Consider the following 17845-nt stretch of genomic DNA (forward strand, 5'->3'; position numbering starts at 1 on the left):
AGTGATATGATTGAGGTCTATAAAATTATGTGTGGTGTCGAGAAAGTAAATAAGGACATAACACAAGAACTAGGCATCACCCAATGAAATTAATAGGCAGCAGGTTTAAAACAAACACACAACAAACAGTCAACCTGTGGAACTCTTTGCCAGAGGATGTTGTGAAGGTCAAGACTATAACAGGGTTCAAAAAAGAACTAGATAAGTTCATGGCCATTCTTACGTTCTTATATTGGAGCCAACAGGCCATCAGCACGGAGCGGGGAAAGTCCATTCAAAATTGTGGAAAGTTCTCTAAATGCCCAGAGGTTTTGAGGGCTTTGAGAACCCCATCCTACTTGTCCCTGAAGATGACTGAGATGCCCTCACAACCTAACCCCAATTGGTTACGAATACATAGGTTCAAAGTCTCACCACGCTATACACTAGCAGAAAACCTGAGCAGTCAGCTATCGACACTTCTCTGCTTCTTTATTACACATTCAACATAATGTTTGGGTTACCTGGGAGCTGGGTGGTTCTTTCCCCCCAGTAGTCTCCTCAGAGCTGCCTTCACCTCCTTGTTTTTCAGGCTGTAGATGAGGGGGTTTAACATGGGGGTTAAGATGCTGTACTGGATGGATACCAGGCCATCCAGTACCACCGAAGAGACCGAATTGGGTCTGAAATACCTAAACAAACCCGTCCCGTAGCATAAACCCACCACAATGAGGTGGGAGCTGCAGGTGGAGAAGGCTTTACGCCTGCCCTCCATGGAGCGTATCCTCAGGATGGTGGTGAGGATATGAATGTAAGAGCCCAGGGTAAGGGAGAATGAGACCAGACCTATAGTCAGAGCAGAGGTGAGAAACACCATATTGTTAGTGAAGGTCTCAGAGCAGGACAGGGCCACCAGGGAGGGGAGCTCACAACTGAAATGGTTGATTGTGTTAGGCCCACAGAAATGTAAGGCCAACAGAGGGAGGGTGTTGATGAGGGCATACAAAGATCCGATCAGCCATGCACCAGCTACCAGCTGACTGCAGACGCGTTTGCTCATTGTCCTCATATAACGCAACGGGTCGCAGATGGCAGCATATCGGTCATAAGCCATTGCTGAGAGAATGAAAACCTCACTACACCCTGACAGGAGGAGGAAGAACATCTGGGCAAAGCAGCAGCTGACAGAAATGGTTTTCCGCTCTGATAAGAGGGTCTCCAGCATCTTAGGCACTGTTACTGAGGAGAAGCAGATATCTGAGAAGGATAAATGGGAAAGGAGGAAATACATGGGGGTGCCCAGGTGAGAATCAGCCCTTCTCACCAACATGATGGCCACATTGCCCCCTAGGGTGGACAGGTAAATAACTAGGAACACCAGGAAGAGGAAAGTCTGGAGCTGCGGGTCACTGAAAAGTCCCAGGAGAATAAACTCGGTCACCGTTGTCTGGTTTGCCATGGACATTTATTCAGCCAAAACTGTGACCTGTAAGCACAGAAAGAAATCATAGAATCATAGAATCATAGGACTGGAAGGGACCTCGAGAGGTCATCTAGTCCATTCCCCTGCACTCGTGGCAGGACTAATTATCTAGACCATCCCTGACAGGTGTTTGTCTAACCTGCTCTTAAAAATCTTCAATGATGGAGATTCCACAACCTCCCTAGGCAATTTATTCCAGTGCTTAACCACCCTGACAGTTAGGAAGTTTTTCCTAATGTCCAACCTGAACCTCCCTTGCTGCAATTTAAGCCTATTGCTTCTTGTCCTATCCTCAGAGGTTAAGAAGAACAATTCTTCTCCCTCCTCCTTGTACCAACTTTTTATGTACTTGAAAACTGTTATCATGTCCCCTCTCAGTCTTCTCTTTTCCAGACTAAACAAACCTGATTTTTTCAATCTTCCCTCAGAGGTCATGTTTTCTAGACCTTTAATCATTTTTGTAGCTCTTCTCTGGACTTTCTCTAATTTGTCCACATCTTTCCTGAAATGTGGCACCCAGAATTGGACACAATACTCCAGTTGAGGCCTAATCAGTGCGGAGTAGAGCGGAAGAATTACTTCTCGTGTCTTGCTTACAACACTCCTGCTAATACATCCCAGAATGATGTTTGCTTTTTTTGCAACAGTGTTACACTGTTGACTCATATTTAGCTTGTGAATCATTGGGAAGCACTTTTTAATACCAACACCCTCTTCTCCACTCTTCTACCTCCCCAAGCCTGCAGCATTTCCCTGTGGCAACATTGCCAAAGGGATTTAGACACCTAAAGATGCAGATAGGTACCTAGGCCCATATTCTGAAAGGTCCTAGCGGGAGTTCAGTGGGAAGTAGGCAATTGGACACTTTTGAAAATCCTATTAAGTGGCTGGACACCTCTAAAATATGTCCCCCAGTTCCCATTGAAATCATAGGCTCCTGTTCTGCAAGGTGGGTCCCAGCTCTGGGCGTTGCTACCTGATGCTCAGGGTCACAGCACTTCTCGCTAAACTTTCGGCCTGCCCACTGCTCCACCATGAAGATGGAGGGGCAGCTGGGCCAAACCTGAGCTGTGCTGTAAAAAATGATAAAAGGCGGAAAGAATTTCAAGCATCTCTACCTATTGTGACAGACCCAGACCAGTGGGGTACAGGAGTCTTGTAGAGGGCAAATATACTGGTCACTGGATGAGTAGTTTTCTGTTTCCTGAGTGACCAGAGCAGGGGCTGCACTAGAGTAATCAGTGCTAGAACCAGTTAAGGCAGGCAGGCTAATTAGGACACCTGGAGCCAATTAAGAAGAAGCTGCTAGAATCAATTAAGGCAGGCTAATCAGGGCACCTGGGCTTTAAAAAGGAACTCACTTCAGTTTGTGGTGCGAGTGTGAGGAGCTGGGAGCAAGAGGCACAAGGAGCTGAGAGTGAGAGGGTGTGCTGCTGGAGGACTGAGGAGCACAAGCGTTATCAGACACCAGGAGGAAGGTCCTGTGGTGAGAATAAGGAAGGTGTTTGGAGGAGGCCATGGGGAAGTAGCCCAGGGAGTTGTAGCTGTCATGCAGCTGTTACAGGAGGCACTATAGACAGCTGCAGTCCACAGGGCCCTGGGCTGGAACCCGGAGTAGAGGGCAGGCCCGGGTTCCCCCCAAACCTCCCAATTGACCTGGACTGTGGGTTCTTCCAGAGGGGAAGGTCTCTGGGCTGTTCCCCAACCCACATGGTGAATCTCTGAGGCAAGAAAATCCGCCAATAAGCGCAGGACCCACCAAGATAGAGGAGGAACTTTGTCACACTATCTGTGTCTTTAGACACATGTCTGTCTATATACCTTTGAAAATCTGGTGGCTGGTGTACTAAGGTCCCTGAATGGGGCATAGCTGGGAATGGAACCCATGACCTCTGGATATAAAATGATGGTCTACTAACTCTTTAGCTCTACAAGTTGGTGTATGGGATACAGGCTATAGTGAACAACCTCTGTCTAGTCATAGAATCATAGAAGATTAGGGTTGGAAGAGACCTCAGGAGGTCATCTAGTCCAACCCCCTGCTCAAAGCAGGACCAACCCCAACTAAATCATCCCAGCCAGGGTTTTGTCAAGCCAGGCTTTAAAAACCTCTAAGGATGGAGATTCCACCACCTCCCTAGGTATAACCCCCATTCCAGTGCTTCACTAGTGAAATAGTGTTTCCTAATATCCAGTCTAGATCTCCCCCACTGCAACTTGAGACCGTTGCTCCTTTTTCTGTCATCTGCCACCACTAAGAACAGTTGAGCTCCATCCTCTTTGGAACCCCCCTTCAGGTAGTTGAAGGCTGCTATCAAATCCTCCCTCCTCACTCCTCTCTTTTGCAGACTAAATAATCCCAGTTCCCTCAGCCTCTCCTCATAAATCATGTGCCCCAGCCCCCTAATCAGTTTCGTTGCCCTCTGCTGGACTCTCTCCAATTTGTCCACATCTTTCCTGTAGCGAGGGGCCCAAAACCAAATGCAGTACTCCAGATGTGGCCTCACCAATGCCGAATACAGGGGGAAAATCACTTCCCTTGATCTGCTGTCAATGCTCCTAGTAATGCAGCCCAACATTAGCCTTCTTGGCAATAAGGGCACACTGTTGACTCATATCCAGCTTCTCATTCACTGTAATCCCCAGGTCCTTTTTTGCAGAACTGCTGCTTAGCTAGTCGGTCCCCGGCCTGTAGCAGTGCATGGGATTCTTCCGTCCTAAGTGCAGGACTTTGCACTTGTCCTTGTTGAACCTCATCAGATTTCTTTTAGCCCAGTCCTTCAATTTGTCTAGGTCCCTCTGTATCCTATCCCTACCCTCCAGCTTATCTACCTCTCCCCACAGCTTAGTCTCTTCCATGAACTTGCTGAGAATGCAATCCATCCCATCATCCAGATCATTAATGAAGATGTTAAACAAAACCAGCCACTAGAAAGTCACCTTATCATACTGTGGCTTACGCCAAGAAGGAGATATGCTATTATGAAAGAGTCAAGGCAACAAGAAGATACATGGCAAGGGTGTTTCAGCTCTGAGAAATGACCACAAAATTCCATTATGGGCTATGAAAGCCAAGCTAGGTTCCTCCCGGCTCACACATCATCACCCATGATACTATTTCTGTGTTTGGAAATTACATAGCCATTCTGCTGATGATGCAAGAGTCGGAATCAAAGCCAGCTCCTTCTCTCTGGGCATGAAGCAAGGTTTTGGTTTTTAAATGTTTTAGTCACTAACAGCTGATGTTACTTTGCACCACGTGTCTGCAGTTGCTGGGTTAGTGCTCCCCATTTGTACCTATTCTTTAGAACACATGATGCTAAGAGCTGCCAAACCAGATCAAGCAGGGAGTCCATCTAAGCCAATATGATCTCTTGCATACCAACTAGAGATGAAGGTTCGTCCTGGGTTGGTGCATGACCCAAGCATATTGGAGCTGTGGATCAAGTCTCTGTTCTTCTCCTCACGTAAGACCTTGCACAGATTACTTAATCTTTTTGTGACTTAGTTCCACATCTGTATAATGGGGATAACAGCACTTTCTTACTCCATGGAGCTGTTTTGAGGCTAAATACATTAAAGATTGTGCGACATTTTGGTAGTGAGGTCCATATTAGTACCTTAGAGAGACAGGGCCAGCTTCCTTAGGGGTATGAAAGGACCCATTTTTTTCCTGAATGCTTCTTAATTATTGGCTTCAATTTTATCATGTGGCAATGAGTTCCACAGGCTAACTGCATTTGTGAACATTGTGTGAAAAAGTATCTCCTTTTGTGAGTGTCAATTTTTCTGCCATTCACTCCTATTGAACATCTCTCTTCCTCATATTGAGACAGGGAGAACAGAAGTGTCTGAACTTTCTTCTCTGTGCCATTTAGTGTATTTTGTATACTTTAATCAAGTGCCTACTTATCCATCTCATGTCTAAAGAGAAGTGAGCTCTGTATTCCACATCAGAACATACCACATTGTTCCCTCCTGTGTGCATTATTTTGTGTCTTTCAACACTGAATTTCATCTGCCTTTTTGATGTCTCTCTATCTAGCTTGGTCAGGTCTCTCTGACATTCCTAACAGCCTTCTCTGTCTTGACAATACAAAACAGTTTTGTTTCATTGGCAAATTTTCCCAGCTCACTTGTTTAATCCCATTTCCAATCATCCATCTGTTTCGCTATCCCCATATGTAAGCAGGGGAATGGTCCTGTTCTTGTGGGGAACTTTCCTGGCTTATACACTAACTACCCCAGTGAAGTGGGCTAGCGAAAGGATCTGAGTCGTCGCTCCCACTTCCTTTACCCAGAGCCCTGCCTGACCTAGAGGACTCCCCTTCCACTCTCCTGTGTGGCAGTCCTCGTAACCCCAACAAGGCTGGGCCTAGTATTCCTGGGGGGCTGGACGTCCAATCATGTTGAGGTCACTTAGGGCAGGGGCTAGAGTGTCCCCACTCTGGGGTGCTCTCTCTGCACTGGACACTTCCCTGACCCATTGATCATTACATACACTTCAAAGAAAATACAATTTATTAAACAACATTCAATTTTAAAAAATAAGGAAAAAATGGGAAAGGTTAAAGGAAAACACATAACCCTGCTCTGTGGCATGGGGACAGCACAACCAGCGTCTCTGGAATGTAAGGGAAGTTCAGTCTGTTCCTCACAAGTCCCAGGCTCCTTCTCAGGCCCTGGCTGTGCTGCAGGGGTGCTGTGGGTCGGACATTTGCTCTAGCGGTGGCCACATACTCTCAGGCTCTAAATGGCAGGACCCTTCTTCCCAACATCACCCCCACCCCGTCGGGGTCATAGGCGCCGACTTCCCCTCTGCCCGGTGGGTGCTCGACCCCTCCCCGCCCTTGGTCCCGCCCCTGCACCCCTATTCCCGCCCCTGCACTGCCCTCGCCCTGCCCCCATTCCACCCCTTCCCCAAAGTCCCTGCCCCTGTCCCACCTCTTCTCTGCCTCCTCCCCTGAGCATGCCATGTCCCCGCTCCTCCCCCTCCCTCCCAGAAAGTCCTAAGTGCCACCAAACAGCTGTTAGGTGCGGGGGGTGGGAAGCACTGGGAGGGACGAGGAGGAGCGGGGACGCAGCACGCTGGGGGGGGAGAAGGAGGCAAGGAGGGGAGAGCTTGGCTGCTGGTAGGTGAGGAGTACCCGCTAATTTTTCCCCGTGGGTGCTCCAGCCCCGGAGCACCCACGGAGGGTCGGGGTTACAATCCCTCTCCAAGGCTAGCCTGCAAGGCCTCTTGCCTGGGGGCGTCTCCCTGCGCTGGGCCCACTGCCCGGGGTCCCCCTTGCTCTCCCCAACTGCTCACCGCACCCGGCTTCAGACTGCTCCAGCCCCAGCTCCACTCTCCCTCAGCTCCAGCTCCACTCTGCCTCAACACAGCTGCTGCTGCTGCTCTGCCTCCAGCTTCCTGGGCTGCATCTCTGGCCCCTCTGGCTCTGGTTGCTACAGCTCTGCTCCCAGCACAGGTACACTATCTGGGCTGTTTCTGTGGCTCTACTCCCAGCACTGACCTCCTTCCTGGGCTGCTTTTCTGGCCCCTCTGGCTCTGGCACAGCTCTACTCCTCAGCTCAGCTTGGGCCCCTGCTTTCTCCTTAGCTCAGCCTAGGGTGACCAGATAGCAAATGTGAAAAACTGGGACATGGTGTGGGGGGTAATAGGTGCCTATATATGAAAAAACCCTGAATATCGGGACTGTGTCTATAAAATTGGGACATCTGGTCACCCTAGCTCGGCCTCACTCTGTCTGACCCAGGCAATTCCAGCTCACATGGAGGACGGGACCCCCTGGCCTCCTGACTCCCTGATTAGCCTTGACGGCCTGTCAATCAGGCTGACCTGGAGCATTGACCACTCCCCTATTGTTCCTGGGGACTGTCAGTCTCGGGGTCCTGATTTCCCACCGACCCTTCCCCTTTCCTTTGGTACTGGGAGCTAGCCAACCAAAACACCCCCACTGAGTTTTAGTAAGGGGACAACAGTCCCCTTACACATACACACCCATCTGTCTGTCTAGCTAGCTATCCGCAACACTGGTCCAGTGGTGCTGGAACAGTTTCTGTAGTGGGGGTGCTGAGTTGCACCCCTCTTACCCCTGTCTGCATCCCTCAGCGCCCCCTATAGCTGGGGATGGGAGCAGGGCCGTGGATCTTGGGGGCTGGACTCACAGGTAAAGGAGAAGAGGCTGGAGCCACAGCTAGAGGTGAGTGCGAAGCCCCGGGTGTGGGGCTATCAGCCAGTACCCCACATGCAGGGCCAGCAATGGAGCCCCCGGGACCAGGGCCAGCAGCTGGGCAGGACCCCTGGGGCTGGCAGTGGAGCCTCCGGGGTCCCGGCTGGACAGGACCCCAAGCCGGTGGCCAGGATCCTGCATGCGGGCCGGCGGCCGGGACCCTGGGGCCAGCAGCTGAGCAGGACCCCACAGGTGGGACAGCGGCCAGGACCATGGGGCCAGCTCCTGGGTGGGACCCCGCATGTGGGCTGGTGGCCAGAACCCTGGGGCTGGCAGCGGAGCCTCTAGGGCCAACAGAGGAGCCCCTAGGGCCGGTGGCCGAGTGGGACCCCGGGCCGGCAGTGGAGCCCCTGGGCAGTAGCGAGGCCAGTGGCTGGGATCCCGTGCAGCAGGGGCCAGTGTCCAGGACCCAGGGCCAGCAGCCAGGATGCCGGGCGCAAAACCTGAGGGTGCTGCAGCACCCCCCGGACACCTACTTCCCACACCTATGCACTGGTCTGTGGAATGGAAGCTCAAGGCATCCCAGTGTTAATTTGTAAAATTGAAAATTGTTCACTTAATCCCATTCTTTGTTTTTTGCCTCTTAAGGTACTTCTGATCCATGACAGATTTTTACCCTTCACACCATGATGACTTAGTCTCCTTCAAATTAAATATTGTCATAAACAGACAGTTAAGGGTTAATACCTCTCTTACCTGTAAAGGTTTAAGAAGTTCACCTAGCCTAGCTGACACCTGACCAGAGGAACCAATGAGGGGACAAGATGTTTCAAGAGGAAGGAGGGAAGTTTCTCTTTGTCTCAGTGTTAGTTTCAGTTTTGTGCCGGAGTGAAAAGACCCAGGAATCAAACAGGGTAGTGAGTATTAGACAAGGAATAAATTAGTTTATGTTTATTTTCTTTTGTGACTTGTCTTGTGCATTAGAAGGATAATCAAACTGGGTTTTCTTCTGTGTAACTAAGGTTTTGCCCAGGGGAACATCCTCTGTGTTTTGAACTGTTGCCTGTGAGAGTAGCTTGTATGCTAATCTCACAGAGGTATTTTTTTAACCCCTTTCTTTAATTAAAAGTCTTATTTTAAGAACCTGATTAATTTTTCCTTGTTTTAAAATCCAAGGGGATTGGATCTGGACTCACCAGGAATTGGTGGGGGAAAGGGAAATTAACTCAAATCCTGCCAGGATAGGGGTGAATTATTAATTTCTCCTTGTTTTAAGATCCAAGGGTTTGGATCGGTGTTCACCAGGAAATTGGTGGAAAAGTCTCTCAAGAAGAACAGGAGTACTTGTGGCACCTTAGAGACTAACAAATTTATTAGAGCATAAGCTTTCGTGGGCTACAACCCACTTCTTCGGATGCATATAGAGTGAAACATATATTGAGGAGATATATATACACACATACAGAGAGCATGAGACATTTTCTGTGCTTGTGTGTGTGTGTGTGTGTGTGTGTGTGTGTGTGTGTGTGTGTGTGTGTGTGTGTGTGTGTGTGTGTGTGTTAAAAACCTCTAAGGATGGAGATTCCACCACCTCCTTAGGTAACCCATTCCAGTGCTTCACCACCCTCCGAGTGAAATAGTTTTTACTAATATCCAACGTAGACCTCCAACCTGCTACTCTGCTGGTTCAGAATGTAATGACCAATGCTGAATTATTTATTTATACATTAATTTAGTAGCAGTGGTCATACATTTGATTTTAACTTCATGTACCAAAGGATGGCTATCCAAAGTTTGTAAACCTTTGAAAAACCTTAAAACACACACACACAAAGAATTCACATAAAAATGCCATTCCTCTATAGTTTGTTTTTAATACATATTTTTCTGTATTTTGTAACAATTTGAAGAATTCATAAAACAGATATTTTTAAATTTAGTTTGGCATACTCCTATTTTGAAATTCAGTGCTACGGATGGGGAATTGTGAGTCAGTTATCCTGTATTTTTTTTTAATTAATTGTAGTTTTTTAGGTTCACCCCTAAAAATCAACACTTCAAACTAAATCTGAAAATGTTTGCCAGGGCAGAGTTTTTATGCTCCACTAAATATGTGGGCTGTAAATTTCTGCAATAGTGATAGGGACAGATTTTCAAAAAAGCTCAGGGCCAGATTTTAAAAGGTATTTAGTCAGCTAAAGATGTAGATAAATGCTTAACTCCTATTGATTTCAATGGGTGTTAGGTGTTTTATTGCTCTTTGAAATCCCTCTGTGTCTAAATAACTTTAAAAATATGGCCACTGGCCCTTAGCTCCCACTTAGGCAACTACACGAAATGATCAGATTTTCAAAAGTGCTTAACTTCCAGCAGGTCTCCTCTTCTGCCCCTTCTTAGCAACAGGAGATGCTGGAATCTGTTTCTCGGCCTTGGAGAATCTAGACAAATCACTTAGGGCTTGTCTATACTTACGCGGTAGTTCGACGGCTGGCAATCGAACTTCTGGGTTCGATTTATCGCGTCTTGTCTGGACGCGATAAATCGATCCCGGAAGTGCTCGCCGTCGACTGCGGTACTCCAGCTCGGCGAGAGGAGTACTGCGGAGTCGACGGGGGAGCCTGCCTGCCGCGTGTGGACCGCGTCTGAACCGCGGTAAGTTCGAACTAAGGTATGTCGACTTCAGCTACGTTATTCACGTAGCTGAAGTTGCGTACCTTAGTTCAAATTGGGGGGTTAGTGTAGACCAGGCCTTAGATAACTACATGGGATCTGGGCTCATTTGAGGACCTGACCAACAGTGATCTTCAGATGGAACCGGCCAGAAATGTTTTTATGAAAGATTTTTTTCATCAGAAAATAGCAACACATCAAAACTAGAATGTTTTGCTGGAAAGAGGTGGTTTCAATGAATTGCCTAAATCAAAATAATTTTGGGGGGAAATGAAAAACAAAAAAAAAGATTTTTCATTTAGAAATTTAAGCAAATTATTCTAAAATATAAAATTAAAACAGTCAAAAACTGAAAAGACACATATTGAAATTATCAAAGTGAAACATTTTGATGGACCTGAACAGCAGTTCAGGGGATTTTCAGTCTGTGAACATTTATAAGATTTTGACTTTTCATCCTGATTTGGAATGGGAAAAAAATTTGAAATCTCGAAAAGTTTCACAGCATAGGAAAACTGTTTCCCACTCAGCTCTACTTCAGATGTAAGTCACCAGCCCTCCTGGCTTCATCTAGACACAGGGGTGCTCAGAATCCACGAAAAAAAGGCTTTGAGGTGGCTCAGGTTTGGCACTGACTTATCTAAATTCAAGTCTAAGTCCCCCACTCTACCCATTGGAACAAAGTTCCTGGTTTGAAAATTCACTGGCAGTACATTTTTCTCCTTTTTGTCTTGTGAGTATGAAACTCACGTCTATACGTGTTTGCAGCAGCGGGTTCCTATTGTCCCACAATCTGCCAAAGAAACTGACAGAAGCAAATCTGATATATGATTTCTCCTCTGACATTGGTTTTATGATGGTGTAATCCCTACAAATGGTTGGAAATTTTCTGATGGAACGTTTCTCTATCGGAAAATGCCGTTTTGTTGAAATCTAAATGTTTTGTTGGAACATGTCAATTTCCACATCACCGTGTTTCTGAAAAGAAAGAAACATTTAGATGATGTTTTGATATTATCAGAACAAAAGGTTGTGATTTTTTATTTCGAAACAACTTTACAGTTCTAATTATTTTAAGTCAAAACCAGAAACAAAACCTTTGGATTTAATCGGATTGAAATGTTTTCACTGATCCAAAATGAAGGTTCTTTTTCAGAATTTCATTTCACAGGAAATTAAAAAAAAAACTGTTTCTATCCTAAACAAATTTTGAAATGTTGAAATTTTTCATGGAGTGGGAATTCCTAGTTTCAACCTCTAATAGCCCCACTGGCTTCTAGGGATGGATTTCTGATTTACACTAGGGCAAGTGAGAGGACAGTCAGATCAGGACATTTGTATGCATTTAAAAAAATAAACCTTATATTTTCAAAGATGAAAATCTGCAAGCAGGTGTCTGGGGAATATTTTACTGGTTGAAACCTTGATTATTTCACAGTCATTTAGCAATCCAGAATGTGGATCTCTCTGTGTTTAGCTCCTGAAACACCCGGCAGCTTCCAGGATTCTACTGGCAGGTACAGCTCTGAGTCCCTGGGATAATCTAATCATCAATTAGGACCTGGGTCTGCAGTGGGGTCTGGTACCATGTATCCTTGCAATCACGCAGAACTGTATTCATTGTAGTAGATCTGCTGAGAGGACTGGGGTCTGCCACTCCTGGAAACAAAGGAGCAGGTAGCACTGGAGAGCAGTGGATGCTAAAGCAGGAGAATTCCCTGTTCAGCTCTCATGGGAAAACAGACCCACAGTAAGGGGTTCAGGGTAGGCAGGCTGGGAAGAAGGGGCTCAGAGGAAGCAAATGAATCACTGTGCCATGGAATGAAGGGGTCAGGGAACCTGTGACTGATGGACAGAAAAGGGGAGGAGAAAAACAGCCTTGCTGATTATAAGAGGGAAAAGAGCAGCGGGAACCCTGAATAAATAGACAGAACAATGCTTTAGCCCACATCCTCAGCTGGTGTGAATAGCCCCATTAACTGTACTAGCTGGGGATCTGGCCCCATTGACTCCAGTGGAGCTGAGGCTGATTCACAGCCACTGGGGATCTGAACGGTTGACTGCTATGGCTGATTTACCCAGCTGGGGATCTGGCCCATTATTCCCACGTGTGCAAATTTTTCTCCATATCGCTGGTTGATCTGATTTGTGTTTCAGTTTCTTGGTTCCAAACACTGACATTATTCAGTTAGGGCCAGATTTTTAAAAGGAGTTAGGTGCCTAGTGGGATTTTCAAATGCATCCAGGTGTCTGACACTCAATGCATTTTAGGTGCCTAGATGTTTTGAAAATCCTACTAGATATCTAAACTTTAAAAATCTGACCCTTGGTGCATTTCTGGTCAGTTTTTTCTCTGCCGCGAACATACTGTCATCACTTACACTAGTGCAGAGGGAGTGGGAAATGCTGCTGGATCCCAATACTTGCACTCTGAGGTGGGTTTAATGTGCACATATGGCATCAAACCACACAGAATCAGGTACTACCTCTTCAAAAGGAAAACAACAGGTAGACCAGGTGTAAAACAGAATGAAACTCACCTGCAATCCATGTGCCCATTGCACATAAAGTGCAGCGTATCCCTCCCTCGTGTCTGGGTCACAGATGCAAGAATAAACATATGAAATCTTCCATCTCCTAATTAATCCACAAAAAAGGTAACTGGATAATCCAGACCTCAGACAGGTGAACCCCTTGTAACTGAGAGGAGACAACCGTGGTGAATGGAGCTTTAGTAGCTCTCTGATCTGTCACTAACCCCACTAAGGAACTGAAGCTATCTTCTCCGTTGGATCTCGGATTTAAGGCAGAAGGCAGGATGAAGTGTCTCTATGATTCCTTTGGGAGCCAATCCCTGATGTTACCCCAGGTTAACGACCCAATACTCATTATAAGTCAGAAATTTATTAACATTTTACTTTCCACACAGCTGACACCACTACATAAAGTTCAATGAGTCATCTGAGTTTACATGATTTTATTTATTGATGTATGTTTAAATGATGTGACTTTAGCTGCATTATAGATCTGGCAATAACAACACTGGTAGTAGGCTGTTTAACACTTCCCACTCCAACTCCTGTTTGCAATTGCTTAGACATTTGCCAAAATTCTCCTACTTGGCCTCTGCCTTGGCTCCATTTTTCAGCTGTTTCCAAGAAGCAGGGTGGTGACAAATGGGTGGAAATTTGCCGCCTTTGACCATGACCAGGGACCGACATTTGAACAGCTCTAATACTTCAAAGGATTCAAATAGGAAATTGAAATGTGAGGTGGTCTAGAACTCAGCGGTGGCCATAAAAGTGTGTCTTGATTTGGCTGAGTTCTAAGCCATAGAAAATCCCCATTTATACTAGCTCAACCGATTTCAACTTTTGTCACTTACTGTCCTTAACATTCCAGCTGGGGTTTGTCAGAGGAAGCTAGGAGAGTAAAATACGTTTGACCCTTTGGAAAGATCAACTCCCAAGCATGCTCCTAGGCCAGTGGTACCCAAACTGTGGGGTGTGTGTGGAGGAATGTTCGGGGGTCATGGTGGGGCCCAGGCCAGCCCCCATAGGGGGCAGGGAGGGAGCAGCACCCAGACCCCCTCCTCCCCCAACTCTGCTCCAGCCCTGCCTCTAGCCGCAGCACTGGCTCCTGCCCCCTGCTCTGGATCCCAACCGCAGCCCCACCCCTGGCCATGGCCCCGGTTGCCAGCTCTCACCATGGCCCAGCCACAGCTCCACTTCCAGCCCCGTCCCTATCCCTGGCCCTGGCCCCGGCCCCAGACCTGCCCCCAGCTGCAGCCCAGCCTAAGCCCCATTACCCCTGTCTACGCTCCCTGGGGGGAGGGGGAGGATGCAGACAGGGGTAAGGGGAGGCATGACTCTGAAATGTTTGGGGACCACTGTCATAGACCCCACTGATATTCCTGCATTGTTCTGAAGCAGACACACTGGACTGTACCCAGAAGATAAAGCAGATGACCACCATCATCCTTTCCCTCACCAGATTACTCTCTGGCCCAGGGGAAGGTGCACTGGATTGGGAGCCAGGAGGCTATTCTCACTCCTCTGAATGACTGCTATTAGGAAATCTGTGCGTTCCAAACCCCTAATTAGTGAGCAAGATCTCAGATCGCTGTCCCAGAAGAGCGACAAGAATCAGGCACTCCATTTCCCAGATGACATTTTACAGAAGTGAATGGAACCGCACTGATTTACAGCATGTGGCGATCTGGTCCAGAGGACCCCAGAATGGACAGTGACTGGAATGGAGATCTGTAATGGGTGGAGATGAGGAGACCTTGCTAGAGCTTGCTGAAAATTTCCCAACAGGCCCGAGTTGCTGATTGAACAGATCTGACGTGATCCCTGGGAACAGGGGGATTCTGTCGCAGCTTTCGATGTAAACAGGCCGGGAAACAAACCGGCTAACCTACATCCCTGCCTGCTTTTCTGTCAACATGCCCACTATTCAGCCAGCCTAGCAATTAGAAGGCCAGCTGCCAGGTGACCAGGGCTGCACAGGTCCCAGGCAGCCTGCTGGTCACTCAGCGTTACTGGCTCCACTGTAGCCCACTTGCTCGGCAGACATTCCCCAACTCCCTGAGCAGCTGACTCCCTGGGCAGCCATCACCTCGACTCCTTGAGCAACCAACACCTCAGCAACTAGCTCACTGGACAGGTAGCTTCCCATCTCCCTGGGAAGCCCATCAAATCAAGCGGCCCCATGAGCCTGTGAACAATTTTTAAGGTTTCACTTTTTGTCCCCTGGCTGTCAACTTGGGATGAAAATTTGTTCCAACACCCACAGGAAGGAAATTCTGTTCTCCAGGCAGCTCTACGCCCTGCCCTAGTTCATTGCAGAAGCTGGAACATTTGTAGCCAATGGTGCACAGGCCTAACGGAAGAGAAGGGATGGTCTAGTGGCCTCAGGCCAAGGAAAATTGGCTTCTAGTCCTGGTTCTGCTACAGATTTCTGAAGCAATTTTTGGAGAGTCACTTCCGTCAGGACTTTTATGGGCAGCCACCAACTTGATAGGCCTGCGGCATGATTTTCAGAAGCATTGAGTGCTCATAACAGCAGCAGACGTCACTGGGAGAGCCCAGCCAACCTCAGAAATCATGCCCAAGGAGTCTCAATTCAGTCACTAAGGCGACCAAAACCAATAAGCACTTTGGTCAATTGTGCCCCCAGCAGTATGCTTATTAGACAAGTCACATTCTCTGAGTACTAGAGGTCACTGGGAATTTTTCAATTAAAGTTTTATTTTCCAGTGGAAAATTTCAATTTGTTGAAATGGAAATTCTGGAGGGAAAGTTTTGGTTTTGATGAATGTTTCATTGATCTACAATGGGATCTGAACTAAAAAAGAGAGCCCACTCCAAGAGTAGACTGGGGTTAGGACACTAACCTGGGGCGTGTGGGGTCAGTCTACCAATCGTGCTGGTGGGAGCTGTTCCACTTTGCATAAAGCTCTACAGAGGTGGAGGCTATAGCTTGGTGCTTCGGGCCTTTGCCGAGGATGTGGGTGAGCTGAGTTCGAATCCCTGCTCCCCTGTTTTCAAGCAGGAAACCCAGAGATCAGCCCCCACTGGCTTTGGGGGAGAGGGTGGGGCCTTCGGGCAGATTGTGGGTGGGGCCACAGCCAGAGTTATGGGGGATTAGCTTCCCCTGGCCTATTATTACCGCCACCATGCCCCTAAAGACCGGGCTATTCTGGTGTGGGTGAGTCTTGTTCTTTGAAAAAAATGTAGTAGGCCTTAGTTTCATCCTGAGGCAGAACAGGCTGGGAAATCTGTTTTCCATTCAGCGCTAGCGAGGAACTATTTTGTGCCACATATTTCTCTTCAGGGCCATTTGGATATCCCTGTTCCTCAGGCTATAGATAAAAGGGTTTAACATAGCAGGCAAAACAGTGTAAAACAGGGAGAGAAGTTTACCGCCATCTGGAAATCCACTGGACCTTGGTCGTAAATAAAGGAGGATGCCAGAACCTTAGAATAAAGTCACCACAATGAGGTGGGAGGAGCAGGTGGAGAAGGTTTTCCTCTTGCCCTCAATTGATGGCATCATGAGGATGGTGGTGATGATCCGGATATAGCACAACAGGATCCAGGCAAAGGGCACCATTCCAAAGAAAGTGACCATGCTGTACCTCAAAGTTTCATTCATGGAGGTGTCAGCACAGGCCAGCAACAGCAGAGGGGCCGGGTCACAGACGAAATGGTTGATCTCTTTGGATCTACAGAAGGGTAAGGTGAACACCAAACTGGTCTGCACTACCTGGGCCGGGATGCCTTCTTGTTCATAATCATGGGATAACACAGGCATATTGCCATGTAGCGGTCATACCCATAGCGGCCAGAAAGAAAGACTGCATGCTCGCGAAGCAAAGGAAGGAGCACATTTGTATGGCACAGCCAGCAAAGGAGATGTGTTTATCTCCTGAGATGAGGCTCACCAGCATTTTGGGGACAGTGACAGAGGTGTAAACAACATCTAAGGCAGACAAGTTAGAGAGGGAAAAGTACATGGAGGTGTGAAGGGCAGGATCCACCAAAGTTACGAGGATAATGAGGAGGTTTCCCACCACAGTGACCTGATAAATGGCATAAAGGAATGAGGTGCCCAAATCTCATTGAAATTAAGAAGCATAAATTTCTTAGGTTCCTTTGAAAATCCCAGCCTGAGAGAAAGGGTAACAGAATTTCTCTTTTCAAGTTAGGGGTACTCATTGGTGACTAACGTATAATTGACCAGAGGGGTAGAATCTGATGCATAGTCCTTTATTTCCTCTTCATTCAAGCCCACTTATAATGACTGTGATTCAGAATAAATACTTTGGCTAGCTCTAGTTATGAGTTGAGTTGAGGGAGAAAAGTGATTCTGTTTCATGAAAGATTTCAATATTTTGAAATTGGGTTTTGTTCCAAATGAAACCCACCATTTTTGACATTTTCTGTGGAAAGAAATAGAGCCCCATTTTCAGGGCTGTGTGGCTGCTGGGCTTCCTTAGAGCCATAGACCTTTGAAGAAAGGCATCCAATCTTGGTTGATAGAAGACCTGGAGATGGTTGATACACCATGTAATACCTGTCTCTGTCTTCCAGTTGAACACTTATGAAGAAATGATTAACTTGAATCGAACAGTGGTGACAGAGTTTCTTCTCCTAGCAGGTTTTACTCTTTGTGGCACTGTTGGCCATTTATCTGTGTCCTGCTGGCAGCCACTATTGGCATCACGGCCCAGGTAGCGCAGACTGGTTTGGTGTTCACCTTACCCTTCTGTAGATCCAAAGAGATCAACCATTTTGTCTGTGACCCGGCCCCTCTGCTGTTCCTGGCCTGTGCTGACATCTCCATGAATGAAACTTTGATGTACAGCCACCCTCCTAGTGAAAAAGTTTTTCCTAATATCCAACCTAGACCTCCCCCACTGCAACTTGAGACTATTGCTCCTTGTTCTGTCATATGCCACCACTGAGAACAGTCTAGATCCAGCCTCTTTGAAACCCCCTTTCAGGTAGTTGAAAGCAGCTATCAAATCCCCCCT

The 17845-nt window shown here is 47.3% G+C and overlaps 1 protein-coding gene across 1 annotated transcript; it reads right to left on the reverse strand.

The window, feature by feature from the left end:
* Positions 1-499: 499 nt before the first annotated feature.
* Positions 500-1444, reverse strand: LOC135886259 (olfactory receptor 5A1-like). The gene has a single exon (XM_065414083.1). It carries the CDS (start codon positions 1442-1444, stop codon positions 500-502), a length of 945 nt encoding a protein of 314 aa, XP_065270155.1.
* Between the last annotated feature and the right edge of the window lie 16401 nt (positions 1445-17845).

Source organism: Emys orbicularis, chromosome 12, assembly GCF_028017835.1.
Source record: "Emys orbicularis isolate rEmyOrb1 chromosome 12, rEmyOrb1.hap1, whole genome shotgun sequence".
NCBI classification, from domain to species: Eukaryota; Metazoa; Chordata; order Testudines; family Emydidae; genus Emys; species Emys orbicularis.

Excerpts from the sequence above, each read along its gene's own strand:
- LOC135886259 (XM_065414083.1), bottom strand. The coding sequence starts at position 1,444 with ATGTCCATGGCAAACCAGACAACGGTGACCGAGTTTATTCTCCTGGGA.